Here is a 19055-nt window from a genome sequence, read left to right on the forward strand (position 1 = left end):
TTATAGGTTGATCTATTGGAAAAACCTGCAAGTCCAATATACTTTCAGGATGATTTATCCAAACATTCATAGGTACTGCCTTGTTTGACGAAGCCAACAACTTTCAGCTCTGTTCTCGGAAGCCACTAACACACTGCAAAGTTTTGGGAGTAAATCCCTTCAATTATGTGGGTGTGCAGAATAAAGGATTCACTCCCAAAATAACTGGAATAGTGAAAACCATAACATTTTGGTGTCTCTCTGCTGTAAATAAAGATACAAACTGTTTACACTGTTTGATATTTGTAACTATTTTTTATTATTTTGCCAACATGGATGCCAACGGTTTAAGCTGTTTGATGTTTTTGACTATTTAACCAACATGGATGGCAACAGTTTTTGCTCTTTGATGTTTTTGAATATTTTTTCACTATTTTGCCAACATAGATGCCAGTTGGTTATACTGTGTGATGTTTTTAGCTATTTTTGACTATATTGCCAACATGGATGCAATATGGTGTTTTTGAACATTTTTAACTATTTCACCAACATGAATGCCAACTGTTTACACTGTTTGGTATTCTTTATTTATTTTTTTGACCATTTTGCCATCATGGATACCAACAGTGTTTGGTGGTGTTGACCATTTTTGAATATCTGGTCAACATTGAATGCCAACAGTTTAAGCTGTTTAGTGTTTTTAAACCATTTTCAAATATTTTTACAACATGGATGCCAGCAGTTTAAGCTGTTTAGTGTTTTTAAACTATTTTTCCAACATGGATGCCAGCAGTTTAAGCTGTTTAGTGTTTTTAAACTATTTTTCCAACATGGATGCCAACAGTTTAAGCAGTTTGGTGTTTCTGACTATTTTGCCAACATAGATGCCAAAAGCTTAAGTTGTTTGTTATTTTTGACTATTTTGTCAAAGCAGTGTAAGCGACTTTAATTAATTAATATCAACATCCAGATACTTTTATTAAACTGTGGTCAACAGAAGCACAGTGTTTTTTTTTTGCTCATTAATGGGCTGCTTTTAAACAGCATGCTCTCTTTGGTTCGATTTTCAGGAACTGGAGAAGGAGCGCACTGACCTGCTAGAGGATGTGACAACCAATAAACGCAAGATGAAAGAACTGGAAGATAATCTACTTTTTAGGCTGACCAGCACGCAGGGCTCGCTGGTGGATGACGAGAGCCTGATCACTGTGCTGGGAAACACCAAACGCACTGCTGAGGAGGTCACACAGAAACTCCAGATTGCTGCAGAGACCGAGATCCAAATCAATGCGGCCCGCGAGGAGTACAGACCTGGTGGGGGCTTAAAGCATGTCTTTTCTTTAGTGCTTTTCAAATAAAGAGGCATGGAGAAAATTAATTCACCACTTTCATGATGGTTAGGCTGTTTTATTTGGCACGGTGCTGGAAAAAGGGCAGCATAGCCACTTTCTTTTCCATCAATTTATGGTCTGTCATGTGAAGCTGGTTGAGCAAAGAAGTCTTGCAAGGAACTACTACAAACTGTAAAACTGTCAATTGTGAATTCTTCTTTTCTCTGTGTAGTTGCCACAAGAGGAAGCATCTTGTACTTTCTGATCACAGAGATGAGCATGGTGAATGTGATGTATCAGACCTCCTTGCACCAGTTCCTGGGCTTGTTCGACTTTTCCTTGGCCAAGTAAAACTCTTCATTATCATTTCATACCTATTTATATTCAATTGCTTTTCAAAGAAAAATAGGATTCTACTTTGAGCCATAACTGTTGTTTGGTTTTCCATAATGAGAAAATTCACATGAATTTGATCAGTAAACAGTGCCTGATACAGAGCCCTACTTAGGTCGCTACTGTAGCCTAATTATTGGGCCTTGTAGAGTGGGAGCAAACCCATAAAGACACATACAAATATTTTTGGATCATTATCTGTAAATCCCATGTAACATTTTGTCTTCTTTCCTGTGGAGTAGGTCATCAAAGAGTCCAATTACAGCCAAGAGGATCGCCAACATCATCGAGTACATGACCTTCGAGGTGCACAAGTATGCAGCTAGGGGGCTGTATGAGGAGCACAAGTTTCTTTTCACTCTGCTGCTCACTCTTAAGATCGATATGCAGAGCAACAGAGTCAAACATGAGGAGTTCCTCACCCTCATTAAAGGTCAGAACCTGACCAGGCTCCCTCATGTCTAAAATTCTTTATTTCTCTGGTCTGGTCAAATCTTTCTCCTTCAAATATATCTCTTTTCTAGGATCTCCTCTGAGAGAATAACTCACAGAAATGTAGCTGCCAATACTCTAGGACAGTAGTTATTTATGAGCCTGCATGAATTGCTGCTAAATATTACTGAACAGAACATAGCTGTAAGGCGATGCATATGCTAAGAATGTATTTGTGTCAGTAAATACAAGTAGTACATTAGTGACCTAAAACTTAAACACAATAAAACTCTTATTTACTTTTATCAATGATTAAAGGTGCAATATGTAGCATTTTTCATGTAATATTCAACTTTTTTTTACCAATGTGTGAATGGCTTGTAACACAACGTAAAAATTTTTGCCCTTCCCGGACTTCCTAGGTTGCCTGTTAATGCCTTTTGACTGATATTCATGCAAAGGCAGCGGGTCGCTTTTGCCGGGAAAATATAAAGGATGTGATGTTTATGCGTGATTTGGAGAGCCTTGCCTCAGCCAGTAGCTTCTCTTCCGCTATTCAAAAGCGACAACAAACTGTAACAATAGGTAATGTTATCTTAGAGATGGAGTCCAGCAAACATCCGGCTCCCAGCACAACACCAACTCCAAAAGCGGGAACATGATCGTGGTCGAGTGAAAACTAGAGTGAACATCGGCAGGGCATTTGATTCCTGGAGGTACCTTCATTCGGTTTCGGGGATCAAAACCGACCCTGAATTAGTATTCTTCTTATTGCACAGGAAAGCTTACATAACTAGATGAATATAAAAAATATATGTGAAATATAGTGGCATAAGGATTGATCTGTGTAATTTTAGCTAACTTGATCTTGCCTGCTAACTCAGATTTCAACGATCTTCTGTTTATACTAAATATCAGGTTAATGTCAATGTTAATCTGTAATTATTCACTGTAGGTAAACTACAATAATACATTAAATGAATGCTAGACAATGTTCAAGATAATGCAAAAAGACACGTTCATTAGTGTAACGTAACTTGGTTATACAGAAAATATATACATTATTTTATTATAAATCAATAGGGCATCGATATATCAAAATGACAGTTTTGATGGAATCACATCAATATTGAATTGTGTAATATAATTTATTTTTAATGTACAGTTACTGTCATCATCCACTAAATTTAGCTAACAGCTATTGATAAAGCTGGCTAGCTAGCTAATGCCGACATAGGCTATCATATAAATGCAGTCAATGTATCATGCGAAGAAAAGATTACTTCAATCTACAGTCTCGCATAGTCAGAACTATATCCACACTTTGTTTTAGCCCTGTTCCAGCACTGGAGTCAACTATAATACACAGTCTCAAAGTTTGTAATAACACACTCATAACTGTGTAATTTTAATTATGCTCCCTCATCTGTCAGCATGATGCCGGTGAATCAAATTCAGTCTCTTTGTACGTTATCTCAATGTTTTGGATGCTCGCTTCCCTATGGAGTGTGTGCGTGCGATCACGAGCAACAGGCAGCTGGCTGCAGTTCACTTAACGGCCACAGGTGTCATTACTAACAAGGGTTTCTAAATCTTACATACTGCACCTTTAATTAATTAATAATGTATTATATTTTTTTAGCCCATGCTAAATAAAGAAGCATCATAACAATTGCTAATAGGCATAAGAGACAGGGGTAAACCACCCCTTCATAGTCGATACAGGACATGAACCAAAGTTAGGAAAGCACTGTTTGTTTGTTGTTTTTCTAAAGGGTTCACACAAAAATGAAAGTTCGGACATAATTTACTCGCTCTTATGTTTTTCAAAACCTGTATGTTTTTCGTCTTCCGAGGAACACAAAAGGCTGTAATTCTACCTTTAACTATTAATTTAATGTTTTATGCTACCCCAAAAGAACCAACTCAGTTCGTCATTGTAGTTTACAAACTGCTAACAAAAAGTAGCCAACTGTAGTTATAGAAGGGGGCAGTGTTTCCTTCGCTTTTCTGCAGCAGCTGAAATGTTGTGAGTTTGCGGTCTTAATTGAATTTGATGAAATAAAAAAAGTGTACTGCGAAATAATCCCAAGATGGCACTTTTATTTTATTGCGTTGTCTTTGCAGACGGCACTCAAAAACAATGATACAGAGTGACCAGTGTTGTCGGAACATATCTGTGACTTTTGTGCTGGTTGATTTAATGAATCCCTAATTAAAGAAACACAAAGTCCGTTATGTTTAAATCAAACTGACAAATACTTCACTGAATGAGCTCCATTAATCAGAGTGGTATCTGAATAACATCCGACGCACTGAAGAACCACAAGTCATTACTTTTAGTCATGTCAGACTTGAAATTCACATAGTGAATTTAGTTAATTTGCAACGATACACAAATTCATGATACTATACGATACAAAGCCTTACGATATGATATGATACAATACAATTAAAACAAAAAATAAATTAACAGCGCCCACAAATATTTCACTCAAACTTATTCAAGGATTCAACATAAATGTCTTTTAAATCATAAATGACACAACCGTGTCTGACATTGGCAACAAATGTAGAGCTCGATAATAAAGTAACTTAAGCAGTAGAACTGCATTTATTCTGTTTGATTGTAATGAGAAAAACTCTTATGAACTCACAATTTTCATGTTTTTTTAGATTTATCTTGATTTAGAAGCAACACTTCATAAGATATTTAGGTTTTTCAGAGAATGTATTTTTAACATGTGTATTTTGTCTTACTGTACTGGCAGAGTTTTTATAGTCAAAACAAGCAAAAAAATCTACCAGTGCTGAAGAAGTAATCCAAAGTATTTAGAATATATTACTGACTTTGAGTAATCTAACAGAATACGTTACAAATTACATTTTGCAGCATGTATTCTGTAATTCTGTAATCTGTAGTGGAATACATTTCAAAGGTAACCCTCCCAACCCCGTATATATAAAAATACATATATTGTTAGGCCTACATGTTTATTGTTTACATGCACAACATGTCTCTTTAAGAAAACTGGCAGTTCCACATTTTGTTTTGTTTAGGAGTGTATTAATGAGAGTGGAGTGGTATGGGTTCTTTATTCTAATTGAAGGTGCTGTAAGTGATTTATGTGCTTTGATGTGCTTTCTGCCTGCCAATCATTTTCAATCAATCAAGCCAAACTTTTACCCTCAAAACATAATAGATCTCTGTGCTTAACTTTGCATATTAAAAGATTGATCTTTGGATGAATATTGCGATTAATAGGGAAATCTTATCCCTGTCATTTTTATTGTAATTCATACACCTTGTTTTATAGGATAAAATCCAATTATTTTTGCATAGAGTCTGCTTACCTCCGCATACCACTGGTTGGAAATCAAAGCACTACACTACTACTTGTTGGTAAATGTAGTTTTGTTAATGGAAAAGCTGCACAATTTTGGTACTATTTACTAAGTACTCACCAACACTGCGGCACATGCCTTTTAATTACTCAGTAGTATCAGGCATTTCATGAAAACAATTAGCTATGTTTTGACTTGCAGCACTGTTTGAACATTACAGCTCTCCCTTCATGCAAGGAGGTTTGTATTATTAATATAATGGACTGTTAATAGTGTACAGACTGCAGTTTTAAAGCAGTCTACTGGAGCAGCATGTTCAGGCAGAGCGGAACAGTGTCAAACTTCTACAGCTGTTAATGGACTATTAAATGAAGCACAGAGGTGTTCTTTGACAAGCTGTGAGGTTCACTGCTGGATTATGTATTAGGCTAATGCAATAAATGCATGTATATATGCAAAAACTGAGTCATAAATGTATATACAAAATGTTTTATTAAATGATATTTCCGGGTTCAATTCAATCTGTGCCATTATGTTAGTTACCACAGAAAATAATTTGTACTCGCCCTTCATTTTGTAAAAAAATCATTTCAAGGCACTTTCAGTGGAAGTGTCAGAACTTCCAATGGAAGTCTATGAAACATGTTAAGGAGGAATATTAAAACACACACTGTTTCGACGCCTTTAGATTATTAACACATATAGTGTTAACATGAGATCAATGTAATAAAATGACTTACCAACCTTGTCTCTGCAAAATCATATCTTATATTTCTACTCAGATTAGGGCCATCTAAAGCCAAAAATATGGTAACCTTCAAATTATATCCAGACCTGCCTAGCACCGTAGTCCCACCACAAACAGGATGTTAGTGTTTTGACAAAAATAGGAGCTGCACATTTCTGCTTTTAAACCATCAGAAACTTCCATTCTAAGTAAATTACTGTAAATATGATGTTTCTTTCTTTTACAAACTAAGGAATAATTAGGAATTATTTGTGTGGCCGCAGATGTTGTCCATAATACATAACTTGTTTTTAAATCCAGAATACTCCTTTAAATCACCCATTCATGTATCATTTTGTCCATGCTATGTAATTAAAAACAAATTCATGCATACAGCGACAGGTTGACACTGCAAGAAGAGTTTTATAATGACTGAATAGACAAACTTGTCTGTTGCTTCACTGAAATTTCAAACCAAATGCACAATAAGGAGAGAACAGACTTTGATTTTATACATACATATTGAAGTTTATACCTGTTTTTATTGGTAACTTGCTTCCTAAAATCATATTTACAACCTCTTTGCAATTTGTGATCTATACATGTTGTGAACAGCGAGTCCTTGACTAGTCCATGAACTGATTAACTAATATGTGATTATCATGCTGTTTCATGTGGTTTTTGCTTCTGTAAATGCATCAGAACCAAAATGTAATCATTGAGAGATCAGGTAGCCTTGCGGTCAGAGAAGTGGCCCATTACCCAGAAGGTAAATTTGATTTCAACACACGTCAAGTCAGTTAATACTCTCTAATGCACTCTTGTTTGAGCCACTTTCCTCTTCTGTGCTGCACTGTAGTTTGTTTCACTTCGTTCCAACAAGACACCATAGTGAGGTATTTTATTGGTAAAATACGACAGGTTCCATTGTACCTTTGCAATAGAGTAAAAATACTGTGTTAAGAACTTCTTTGAAACGCATCTTAATACCAGGTGGAAACAGGGTCTTTGTAACACCAGATTGAGGCAAGAGATTTGTTAGCACCTAGTTGCAGGGATTTTATTAATTAAAAAATTGTTTTTTAAAGTCTAGGACAAGATTCTCAAAACAAGGCAAGAGTAGTTAAACTAAACCTCACCAAACAACCACTATATAAACAACTAAAGGGGTGCTAATATCACATATGAATGTTTAGATGCCCCATTAGCAGTTGTTGCCATTTACAGTGCATATGCAGCACTTTTGTAAGAAGTACTAGCCTAGGCAGTATTATATTCAGTAAGATGTAAGCTGGTATTCCATTCTGAACAAAGACACAAACATGAAACAACATCTTCAAAACAATAGCCAATAGGAAAATTTTAAATTTAAAGAAAGAGATCCCCCAAATCCCTCACACTCTATTGCATATTCCACCATTCTGTTCTCATAACAAGAAGAAGACCAAAGGGACAGCATTTGATCTGGTTTCTTCATGTTTGGACAGGAGGAGCCTCGCTGGACCTAAAGACCTGTCCACCGAAAGCTGCAAAATGGATACTGGACATAACGTGGCTCAACCTGGTGGAACTGAGCAAACTCTGGCAGTTCTCCAACATTCTAGATCAGGTGTGTGGTAATCATTTTTTTTTTTACAGACAGGATCTCTTAAAGAATCATGCACATCTATACAAGGATCAGACAAAGTGACACACACACACAGTATCTGTCACTTTGAGCTCCCCCTTCTCATTAAATCCTTATCACTACTACTGCTCAGTGGTAAACATGTCAATATTTGATAATCTGGTCTCCATACACACACACACACACGGGCACTCACACTGATGGCTGATTGGCAGGCCGCGACTGCCCGGGGGAACTTCATGCTCAATGCAGTGTGAAATGAGCTCACTTTGGCAAACTTTGTCAATTACTTTTGGCTGAAAAAAACCGAATTAAAATGCCTTTTGTTTAATTAACCATTTCTGGCACTATACTGCAGTGACACAGGCACATTGCTAATCTGCACACAAGATTTTGTTACACCATCTGATGACACACCAGGAACCCTGCTGTCTGAGAGTCATTGCTTTTGGTTTTGTTTTTGAATAATTTTTATTAGACAGAAATATTTAGGATGTTTATCTAATAATTAATTTGGTTTTAACATCGCTAAAGCAATGCTGAAAAAAGTTAATCAAAATTAGAGTTTTGTGGCTTTTAGTCAAAGTCCGTTAGCTTTGAGACCACCTACAGGCTTGTGTACTTCTAAGTTGGCAAAATACACTTTTAGCATATATATGCTAAAAGCATATTTTGTCAACTTAGAAGTACACAAGCCTATATATTAGACATGTAATGATTTTCACGATACGATACGACACATAGCCTCACGTTTTGATAGAATACGATACAAGCACCCACAAATGTTTATTTAAACTTATTCAAGGATTCAACATAAATGTATTTTCATAAATGCCACAAAAGTGTCTGATATTGGCAACAAAAAGCAGAGCTCTAAGTAACTTAAACATTTTGTTTGATTGTAGAGAAAAACTAATATAACTCTACTCAGTTATATTTGTGTAACTCTTTTCACAATACACATAGTTTCAAAGAAGCTTTATAGAAAATCATGCCTTGTTGTCTGAAAGCCCCCTATGAACAAGCTGTCGCAACAAAAAAACCCTCAAAACTAAAAATATTCAGTGGCTTGAGCAAAAACCGATCGGCATATATAATTTTATTTTATTTCTAAAATGCCCTCTTCCCCATGTTTCACTTTGCATGTTTCACTTTACTGTGTTTATTGCTGTCTTATAACATGTGTGCAAGTGCTGTTGTCAAAGCTGTTTTTACATTTTTAAGTCAAAAGCTGATCATTATAAGTCTCATCACTCTCATGTAATCGCGGGTTTCAGACGTTGTTGGTTTTTTGAATAAGCTGTTTTTTGATAGTTGTGACTCATAACTTATGAGCATCTTGCTGTGTATGTCACACTCAGTGTCGGCCGATAAACTTTCTGCTGCCGTTTCTGCATCACAAATCCACCGATTTGCGCAGTGAGTTCAGTGTGAATAAAACGATATGTTTGATGTATTGTAGCACCAGGACATGACGGCATTGTTTGGCAAATTTGACAAGCTGTACCACTACAGTACAATCTACTACTGTACAGTACTACAGTACTGTAAAAATGTGTTGCTCTGTTTTCCTGTGAGCGCTCAGCGCTGCCTCTCAAGGGAGGAGACTGCTCCGTAACTCTCAATATTGCATTTCTTGGTTTCAATTACACTATAATGTGTTTATTTATCGTATGATACATATGGTATCGTATAGTGAGTATTGTATCGTTTGATACAATACAACACAATATTTTTTACAACCCTATATATATATATATATATATATATATATATATATATAAGTAATAGATATTTAAACTGACACAGTGACCTAAAAATGTTACGTTTATGACGCTAACGCACCCCAGATGCTACAAAAGCATGTCTGACGCAGGTGTAGATTGACAAGCCCTCATAATAAATCTTTTGTATATATATATATATATATATATATATAATAAAAAAAATTCAGATAATTAAAATGCATTACATTCTTGTAGCAGAAGAGTTAATCATTGATAAGACAATACAAAAAGCAGCTTTAGAATACAATGTATTGTTTACTATCATATTATTGATCATAAGTCAATCATTGGCGCACAGTTCACAGCAATCCATTTCACAAGTGAATCTGTCAATCAGTTGGAGATTTATTATGAGGGCTTGTCAATCTACACCTGCGTCAGATATGCTTTTGTAGCATCTCGGGTGCGTTGCGTCATAAACATACATTTTTTTGGTCACTGTGTCAATTTAAATATCTAGTACTATATTAGGGTTGTAAAAAAATATTGTGTTGTATTGTATCAAACGATACATTGCTCACTATACGATAAATATATATATATATATATATATATATATATATTTAAAGATAACGTATATATATATATATATTTAAAGATATGTATAATTATTTCATCATTATATATTGACTTATAGTTATATGAGGGGCTTTCTCAGCAAATATTTGTAGATGCGATTAATCGCGATTAATTAATCAAGACACCATGAAATTAATTCGATTAAAAATGTTAATTGATTGACAGCCCTAAAATATATATATATATATATATATTTATATACATTCACTTAGCACTTTATTAGTAACACTGTGGTCCTTATAAGTGCCCGACGTGGTTTTCTGCTGTTGTAGCCCATCAACCACAAGGTTCGATGTGTTGTGCAATCTGAGCTGTGTTACAGAAATACTCAAACAAGCCTGTCTGGAACCAAAAATCATGCCACGGTTCAAATAACTCAGATCAAATTTGTTCCCCATTCTGATGGTTAATGTGAGTATTAACTGAAGCTCCTGTCCCGTATCTGCAAGATTTTATGCATTACAATGCTGCCACACGACTGGCTTATTAGATAACCGTATGAAGAAATAGATGTACAGGTGTTCCTAATAAAGTGCTCAGTGAGTGTATATACAGTAAAATATATATATATACCAAACCAAAAATATTGTCTTTCACTCAAAGGGGCATCTATATTTTTTTTCCAATCAAGTGCTCTCCAAAAAAGAAAATGTTCCTCCCTCTAATACCACCTGACACAAACTAGCAATAGCAAGTAGCAAATCATGGTTCAAGGCTATTGTCCATTTAAAAAAAGGACAAACCCTTCGATATGTCATGCCAAACTTTCTGTTTCGTTAGAATTTACATCAACACAAGTAAGAAAACTCCGCCTGTCAAGCCATGTTCATGGGGTGTATTCAAGTGACATTTTTTTCTAAATTTGTAATCACATTTTGGCATTTACTGGTTTGAAATGGTCTTTCAATGTAGTCCATATAGTCTCTCAATGGCTATGAGATCATAAAACTGCATTCATTATAATTACAAAAGTATTAGCATATTTCTGTGATGATTAAAAAAGGTTTAGATGGAGTATTTGAGTATTAGATGTCAACTTCCTTAAAATATTTAATATCAACTATCCAAATAAGCACCAGCTTCACTCAGTATGCTTTTGTATGCTTATGTGTGTGCGTGTTATCAGATTGGCCGTCATGAGAAACAATGGAAAAGCTGGTTTGATCGTGAGGCACCAGAAGAAGAACCGATCCCAAATGCATATGATCAGGCTCTGGACTGCTTCAGGCGACTGCTCCTTATTCGATCCTGGTGTCCAGATAGAACCATTGCTCAGGTATGCCACTTAGAAATGAACCAATGAAGAAGTTCATTTGATCCTCACATTACATTTGTGACCCAATATTTGGGTGGATCTCAGCAAAACTGTCAAGAAATGTTTCATATTGCATCACAAAATAAAGATGGAAAAAACAAGTAGAAAATTATAATATGCATAAATACATTTAGGCTTTTTTAGAATATTTGAGATTTATTTATAGAATATAATTTTTTTATTAATAATATTTTAGATTACATTTGCAAATATAAGATCATGGTAGTATTTGTTGTACTGAATTTAACCCTTTGATGCATGAATTATTAAATCACAAAGGGAAAAGAAAATAGAATATTACCATTGCACATTTTTTCTCAAAATGATGTAATCTGAGAGAGTTACACATCTGCCCATTACAATACAATAACAAGGTAAATATTCCAGAGATACTTGATGCATCACTGCTTTCATTCGTCATTTTGAATTTTTGTTGTCATAAAAAACACAAAGACATATAAGGGCAGTCATGAATAATTATTAGTAAGGGTCAAAGGCTGTGTGGATGTAACATCACACCGTAAATGTATAAAAAGGGCTTTTAAATTCTGAAGTAGACATCATGCTTCATAGGGCCAGTTTATGCTTATTTTAATAAAATTATAAAAATAAATAATTTTGTCTGGACAGGATGATTTTTTAAAATGTATTACAGTAATAAGAATAAGATTTGTTTGCATTACGCTAAAGCGAATGTGTGTGTGTGTGGGGGGGGGGTGCTTAATTCTCATGAAAACAATGTTATGATGCAAAAAATTAAGTCTTCTTAAAGCTTCTTTTTTTATTCAATAAAGTGTTTTATTTGTTGGTTCTGAAGGCCCATTTTATCGCATTCTTAAGACCCAGATGAATGCATGTTACACTATGATTGCATTGTGATTAGAACATTCCTATTTGCCCATGACTCCATCAGTCTTGTGTATGATTGTAGTATTTCTTGACTGTCTGGATTTGCCCCTTTCATCACATCAGACTAATTATATGTTGTTCCATGTTATTGAAAGGCACGGAAGTACATCATGGACTCGATGGGGGAGCGGTATGCTGAGGGGGTGATTCTGGACCTGGAGAAGACCTGGGAGGAGTCGGACCCCCGCACGCCTCTCATCTGCTTCCTGTCCATGGGTTCTGACCCAACAGACTCAATCATCGCCCTGGGCAAGCGACAGAAAATAGAGACGCGTTATGTTTCCATGGGACAGGGGCAGGAAGTTCATGCACGCAAGCTTCTGCAGCACTCCATGGCTAATGTAAGTTTTCACACATTCACACAGTTCATATGTGTGTTCATACTTATGTAAACAGTATGGAATTTGGTTTCAATTTCAACTTTGACATCACTGTTACACCACTTGAAACCAAAAACTCATGAGTGCAAGACAGATTCATGAGTCTTTTTGACTGATTCATTATAAGGAAGCAGCTCATAACAGTCATTCGTTTGTGAATTAGTCACACACTGATAATTGTTGTGTGCAACCAGCAAGTACAAATCAAATGTAAGATACTGTATCTTTTCTATTGATTGCCTTTGTATTATTTCACAATGTCCAGACATTCTCTGTCATCAATTTCACACTGCAAGATTATTACATTCTTCAAGTTAACTGACAAAACATGTTACAGTTTGTGTCATACCTATATATCAAATCAAAATACATGAACATAGCTTTGTGTTGTGTTAAAGCAAATTGAGGCACAGATTTCTTCTTAACTCGAAGTATTTGTGCTCAATAAAGCTTATAAGCCTAGATCAGATTTTTTGAAATAAGAAAGAGCTTCATTCTTGTTTAAATATCTCTTTATCTCTCTTAGGGAGGATGGGCTTTATTGCAGAACTGTCATTTGGGTCTGGATTTTATGGACGAGCTCATGGACACGATCACAGAGACAGACAGTGTTCATGACACCTTCAGACTGTGGATGACCACTGAAGTCCACAGACACTTTCCTATCACTCTTCTGCAGATGTCAATCAAATTCACCAACGAGCCTCCACAGGGACTGAAAGCCGGGCTTAAGAGGACTTACGGAGGTTAGCATGGCCTCTAATCATATTCAGTCTTTGTTCGGCTGACAGTTTTTCATATGGACTTGACTCAATGTCAAGCTCAGGCTGGCTTCAGAAACCTTTTTCTATTGTGTCTTTTTGAGATTTGAGAAGATTGCACTATGAAGCTATTAATGGATTTTAGATAATAATGGAACAATATAAATCTGAAAAATATCTTTCTGGGCTGAATAATTATTTATAGAGGACTTAATTCTTTTAAGATGAGAGTTTCTTTTTATTAAAGGAATAGTTCATCCATAAAGCAAACTTCTATTTATTCTATTTATTCATCATCATGTTGTTCCAAACCTGTGTGCTGTTATTTTTTTATTGTGGCATGCAAAAGGAGAATATTTTGAAGAATATTCACGCAGTTCTTTCAATTCAATGTCATTGAGTTGTATTCATGGTGAAATTATTGTGTTTTTAAAAAAAAAATGTTTACTGTAAACTGCGGTTGTATGGAAAGAGCTGTGAAAAGATTCTTCAGATATTCTTGCGTGGACATGAGGGTGAGTAAATAATGAGAGAAGTTTTATTTTTGGTTACACCATTCCTTTAATTGATGAAAGTCATGAAACTGATAATGTCTTTCAGGTATCAGCCAGGATCTTCTGGATGTGAGTAACATGGTCCAGTGGAGGCCGATGCTGTATGGTGTGGCATTCCTTCATTCCACTGTCCAAGAGAGGAGAAAGTATGGACCTTTGGGTTGGAACATTCCATATGAGTTCAACCAAGCGGACTTCAATGCAACCATACAGTTTTTTCAGAATCACCTGGATGATATTGACATCAAGAAAGTGAGAGCAACAATTCAATTGCATTATTTATTTTCATTTTGAATTACTTCAGTGGTGGTGGCGTAGTGGGCTAAAGCACATAACTGTTAATCAGAAGGTTGCTGGTTTGATCCCCACAGCCGCCACCATTGTGTCCTTCAGCAAGGCACTTAACTCCAGGTTGCTCCGGGGCATTGTCCCTGTAATAGGTCCACTGTAAGTCGCTTTGGATAAAAGCGTCTGCCAAATGCATAAATGTAAATGTAAATGTACTTGGATTCTAGTCAAATGTTTTTCCAGTGCCGTATTATTGAATAATGACTAATGAATAATAAGTAGTTTTATGCTTTTTCCACCTTTGCATGAAGGTACTTTTATACATAAAGTATGGATCAATATTGTTTTGATTTACGCTATCAAGGGTCTATGCAAAATATTTTCATATACACTCGGCTGCTTGCATAGTCATTTGAATGAGTGTTTTTGCAGGGTGTTTCCTGGAACACTGTTCGGTACATGATCGGTGAGATCCAGTATGGCGGCAGGGTGACTGATGACTATGACAAGCGTCTCTTGAACACGTTTGCGAAGGTGTGGTTCAGCGAGAACATGTTCAGCCCTGATTTCAACTTTTACAAGGGCTACAGCATTCCCAGATGCAGTAGTGTGGATCAGTACCTCCAATACATTCAGGTGAGATATGGACAACAGAGTTTCAGATGAGACTGCTCAGTCAAGTGACTCTCTTGGGAGTTAGTGCTGTATATTCTACAGGTTTTGTGTCTTTAGATAAAGGCGAGAGAATGAAGTGAGACAATGTCCTGGAAGATTTACAGTGGTGGTGTATTACTGTGGACTGTAGGCCAGTGGGTTCACAGCAGATTTGATCCAATACACATAACATTGGCCAGTACTCAGCACTGTATTGTAATAAGCTGCATTGTCACCTAAACAAACTTCTAAAAAAGTGTCAACGGATATAATAAAGTGCTCCAAGCATAAACAAAATTCCCTGTACCTCCTCAAAGCATAAACTGGGCAACTTTTCAAAACAGAGCTTTGCATAATGAGTAGGTTGGCAAGTCCCCTGGATCTTCAGTATAATTATTGCGCTGTAGTGTGTTTTACGAAGAGCATCATTTCAGCTTTTGTGCAAGTCCTTTATTTTATTCTTGCTTAAAAAACTGTAAAGAATCTGCTTAAATTTTCTCACATGGACAAAAGGATATTGCACTGGGGTAGGCATGTCCTTTGCTTGCCTGCAAAGGAAAATAAATTGTATCCATCCTGGTGGAAAATCTAGTTTAAGACGGTAGCTGTTTTTGGAACTTTGTAGCTAGTTTCCAGCTGGTCCAAGCTCGTCATTATCTGGTCCAACCTTGTTATTTCCTGGTCCAAGAAGGTCATTAGTTGGTTACTAGCTGTTACAGGTTGGTCACTGGCTGGTGTAAGTTCGTTATTAGCTGATTTTTATCTGGTCCAAGCTGGTCTTTAGCTGTTCCAAGTTGCTCATTAGCTTTTTCAGGCTTTTCATTAGCTGGTTCAAGCTGGCTATTAGCTGGTCATTATCTGGTCCAAGCTGATCTTTCACTATTCCAATCTGCTCATTAGCTTGTCAAGGCTGGCCATTAGCTGGATTAAGTTGGTTATTAGCTTGCTATTATATGGTTTAAGCTGGACTTTAGCTGTTCTAAGCTGGTCAATACATTGTTGAAGCTGTTGATTAGTTGGTCATTATCTGCTCCAAGCTTGTTATTTTTCTGGTCCAAGCTGGTTGTTAGCTGATCTTAGTTTTTCAATTGCTGGTTATTACCTGGTCCAAGCAGGTCATAAGCTTGTTACTAGCTGGTCCAAGTTGGTCATTAGCTTGTCCAAGATGGTCATTTGCTGGTTACTAGCTGATCCAAGATGTTCATTACCTGGTCAAAGCTGGTCATTAGCTGGTCCAAGCTAGTCATGAGCTGGATATAACTGGTCCAAGCTGATTGTTAGCTGATCTTAGCTGTGATTAGCTAGTCATTACCTGGTCCAAGCAGGACATTAGCTTGTTATTAGCTGTCCAAGTTGGTCATTAGCTGGTCCAAGCTGGTCATTATCTGGTTACTTTCTGGTCCGAGATAGTCATTATCTGGTCTAAGCTGGTCAGTATCTGCACTAGGACTGCAACTAATGATTATTTTAATAATCAACTAATCTAATGATTATTTGTCTGTTAATAGCTATTAACTGGCTATTCAGCTTGTGCCTTGACTTAAAAGGTTGTATTTATGATGCTGTAAGAATTAGTTTTTTTTCATGGAAAGGTATGCAAAAAATATCCTACTCCCTGAAAGATATTAATAAAATAAGTGTCCTGAGATATCTCAACAGACTCTGTGTCAGCTCTAGACTCTGTAAACAGCAAGCAAATATCTGTCCGTGATTCGTGGAAAATAACGCTTTCTGCCCTTCAATCATTTTGCGTGTTTTCATAGTTTTGTAGTTGCAGCGAATTATTGAGGCATAATGCATTTTTAAGCCATGTTGTTCATAACAGTTGCTATTTTGCAGCTGTTTATTTTAACAACAGTTTGTGATCTCTATAAAGCTCATTTTGGTATGTTTGGAGTTCAGGGTTTTGGAAAGAGGGGGCATGGCTAATCCAATGACAGAATGGCTGAAATCACTTACAGCTCCTTTAAACCTGCTTATTAACAATAATTATAGCTGACAATATATCTTGTTGAATATTTTGCAGGGTTGGCTGTTTTGCCTTGTTGATGCCTCAGTGTTATGCATTTTTATATACTGGCAATTTGATATACTGGTGTAGCTACATCAAAGTTGTAACTGACTGTAATTACATATGTACTTATTTGCTGTCATATTCAAGAACTACACAGTACAAGTACAAATATTTAGAGTAAGGTTTTGGTGCTAAGAACACTCAAAATGTCAGTCTGGCATATGAAAAACTAATGAACTCTGTCTCTTCAAATTATGGTGATTCATCAGCCTTGAAAATAGTGCTGCTCAATCAAAATCCCAAACTTACATGTGACCAACATCATAATAGCCTTACAGTGGTGAGGAAGATATCCAGCCTCATTCTGTACTTAATATATTCCTGTTGTACAATGAAGGCAGTGAGTCATGTAGAGCAGCAGTGTCCTCATGAGAGGTGTAGTACAGCTGCCGGCACTGAAAGGCTGATCTTTATTCATTCTGAGCTGATTGTGATGGATGTTTTAAGCCCAACTCACTGCAGGATGAATCACACACAAAAGCTCCTGGAAAAACATGCAAGACATTTTGCTACACAAAAGAAGAATGGATGGAAAAAATCGATGTCCCGCTAGCTTTTATTTCAGCTGTTTAGTGTAACAAGCACATGTTATTTATATGCAGCTTTTGTGTTGAATGAAAATAATGATGAATGAATGAAGAATGCAAGATGACTTTTATAGTTGGGACACAATGCTGAACATACACATTAATCAGCTAATTAACATCTTAATGATGACTGTCCTTCAAAAAGTAAGAGAGATGTAGAAAAAAAAAACGATTTCTGTTTATCAAAACAACAGCAAGAAGCTTTAGTTTAATAAGACGTTTTTCATCACAAGTGCTCATAATATCAAACAGCCACCGTTTAAACAATTGTGTACCATGGTGCACTGTTAAAAACCTGTGCACCCCGACCCCTTGAAATGACCACTCTGCATTCCAAACAGCATAAATTATGTACTTCAAAGGGAGAACGTTACTATTCTGTAGAGTTTCTTCAAACAGAATTTCTATTTGAAAATGCGTTTCGAATGACCATTATTTTTGAGACCCACACTTTTCAGTTACCCCAGTGGAGGGTAAAATCTTTGAAATACTCCCTCCCTCAGTGATGTATTATTTTGTCTCTGTCAGGGTCTCCCTACATACGACACCCCTGAGGTGTTCGGGCTCCACCCCAATGCAGACATCACCTACCAGAGCAAACTCGCTAAGGACGTACTAGACACCATCCTGAGTATCCAACCAAAGGACAGCTCCAGTGGGGGTGGAGAGACCAGGGAGGCGATCGTGGGCCGGCTGGCAGATGACATGCTGGAGAAACTGCCTCCAGATTTTGGTCCATTTGAGGTAATGTTCCAGACTGGGCAACAATGATGCAGCAAAATAATTCAGATGGTTTATGGAGGGGTCAGAGTCCCCAATGGTTGCAAATGGCCTTGGCTGTCAGGAGCGTGAGTCCTGTGGGGACATGCTCAGGGTTGATGGATGGTGCTAATGCAATAGATCGCCTACTCTAGTGCATTTCTCTTTGTTTGGGACTGACGTATGTTTAACACCTAACTGCAGGTGCTTATGACACATATTAGCAGTAACTGGCTGCTACTTTTCAACCAATTAACAGCTGGAAACAAATGTGCCCTAGGGTGCACATGGGTTTTTATGTTCATTAACTCTCATAGCAGACTGCAGAAAAGAAGATATTTCTCAATCACAAGCTTTCCTAAAATATTCAAAACTCAGCAATGGAAAATCGCTATGCCCTCCCTTTCTGGCAATCTTAAACTCTTTTATTAATAACAATAGAGAAATGAATGACTTTCTAAGTGTAAAAAAAATTGTGAACACTGAAATGACCTCTGGATTTCTAATCCTAAAACACAATTACTGGTTAAATTAAACACATATTTACAATGGATGTAGTGTATCTTTTCTGACC

The 19055-nt window shown here is 36.5% G+C and overlaps 1 protein-coding gene across 1 annotated transcript in view; it reads left to right on the forward strand.

The window, feature by feature from the left end:
- The window catches only part of dnah5 (dynein, axonemal, heavy chain 5), a 172738-nt gene that overhangs the window by 141599 nt on the left and 12084 nt on the right, over positions 1–19055 (forward strand). The window contains exons 66-75 of the mRNA XM_052143760.1: positions 1050–1293; positions 1543–1657; positions 1946–2136; positions 7695–7816; positions 11327–11476; positions 12520–12765; positions 13331–13550; positions 14166–14371; positions 14840–15043; positions 18251–18466. Of these exons, the coding sequence (XP_051999720.1) occupies positions 1050–1293; positions 1543–1657; positions 1946–2136; positions 7695–7816; positions 11327–11476; positions 12520–12765; positions 13331–13550; positions 14166–14371; positions 14840–15043; positions 18251–18466 (1914 nt within the window). The remainder of the gene's footprint in view (positions 1–1049; positions 1294–1542; positions 1658–1945; positions 2137–7694; positions 7817–11326; positions 11477–12519; positions 12766–13330; positions 13551–14165; positions 14372–14839; positions 15044–18250; positions 18467–19055) is intronic.

Source organism: Xyrauchen texanus, chromosome 15, assembly GCF_025860055.1.
Source record: "Xyrauchen texanus isolate HMW12.3.18 chromosome 15, RBS_HiC_50CHRs, whole genome shotgun sequence".
Taxonomy (NCBI): domain Eukaryota; kingdom Metazoa; phylum Chordata; class Actinopteri; order Cypriniformes; family Catostomidae; genus Xyrauchen; species Xyrauchen texanus.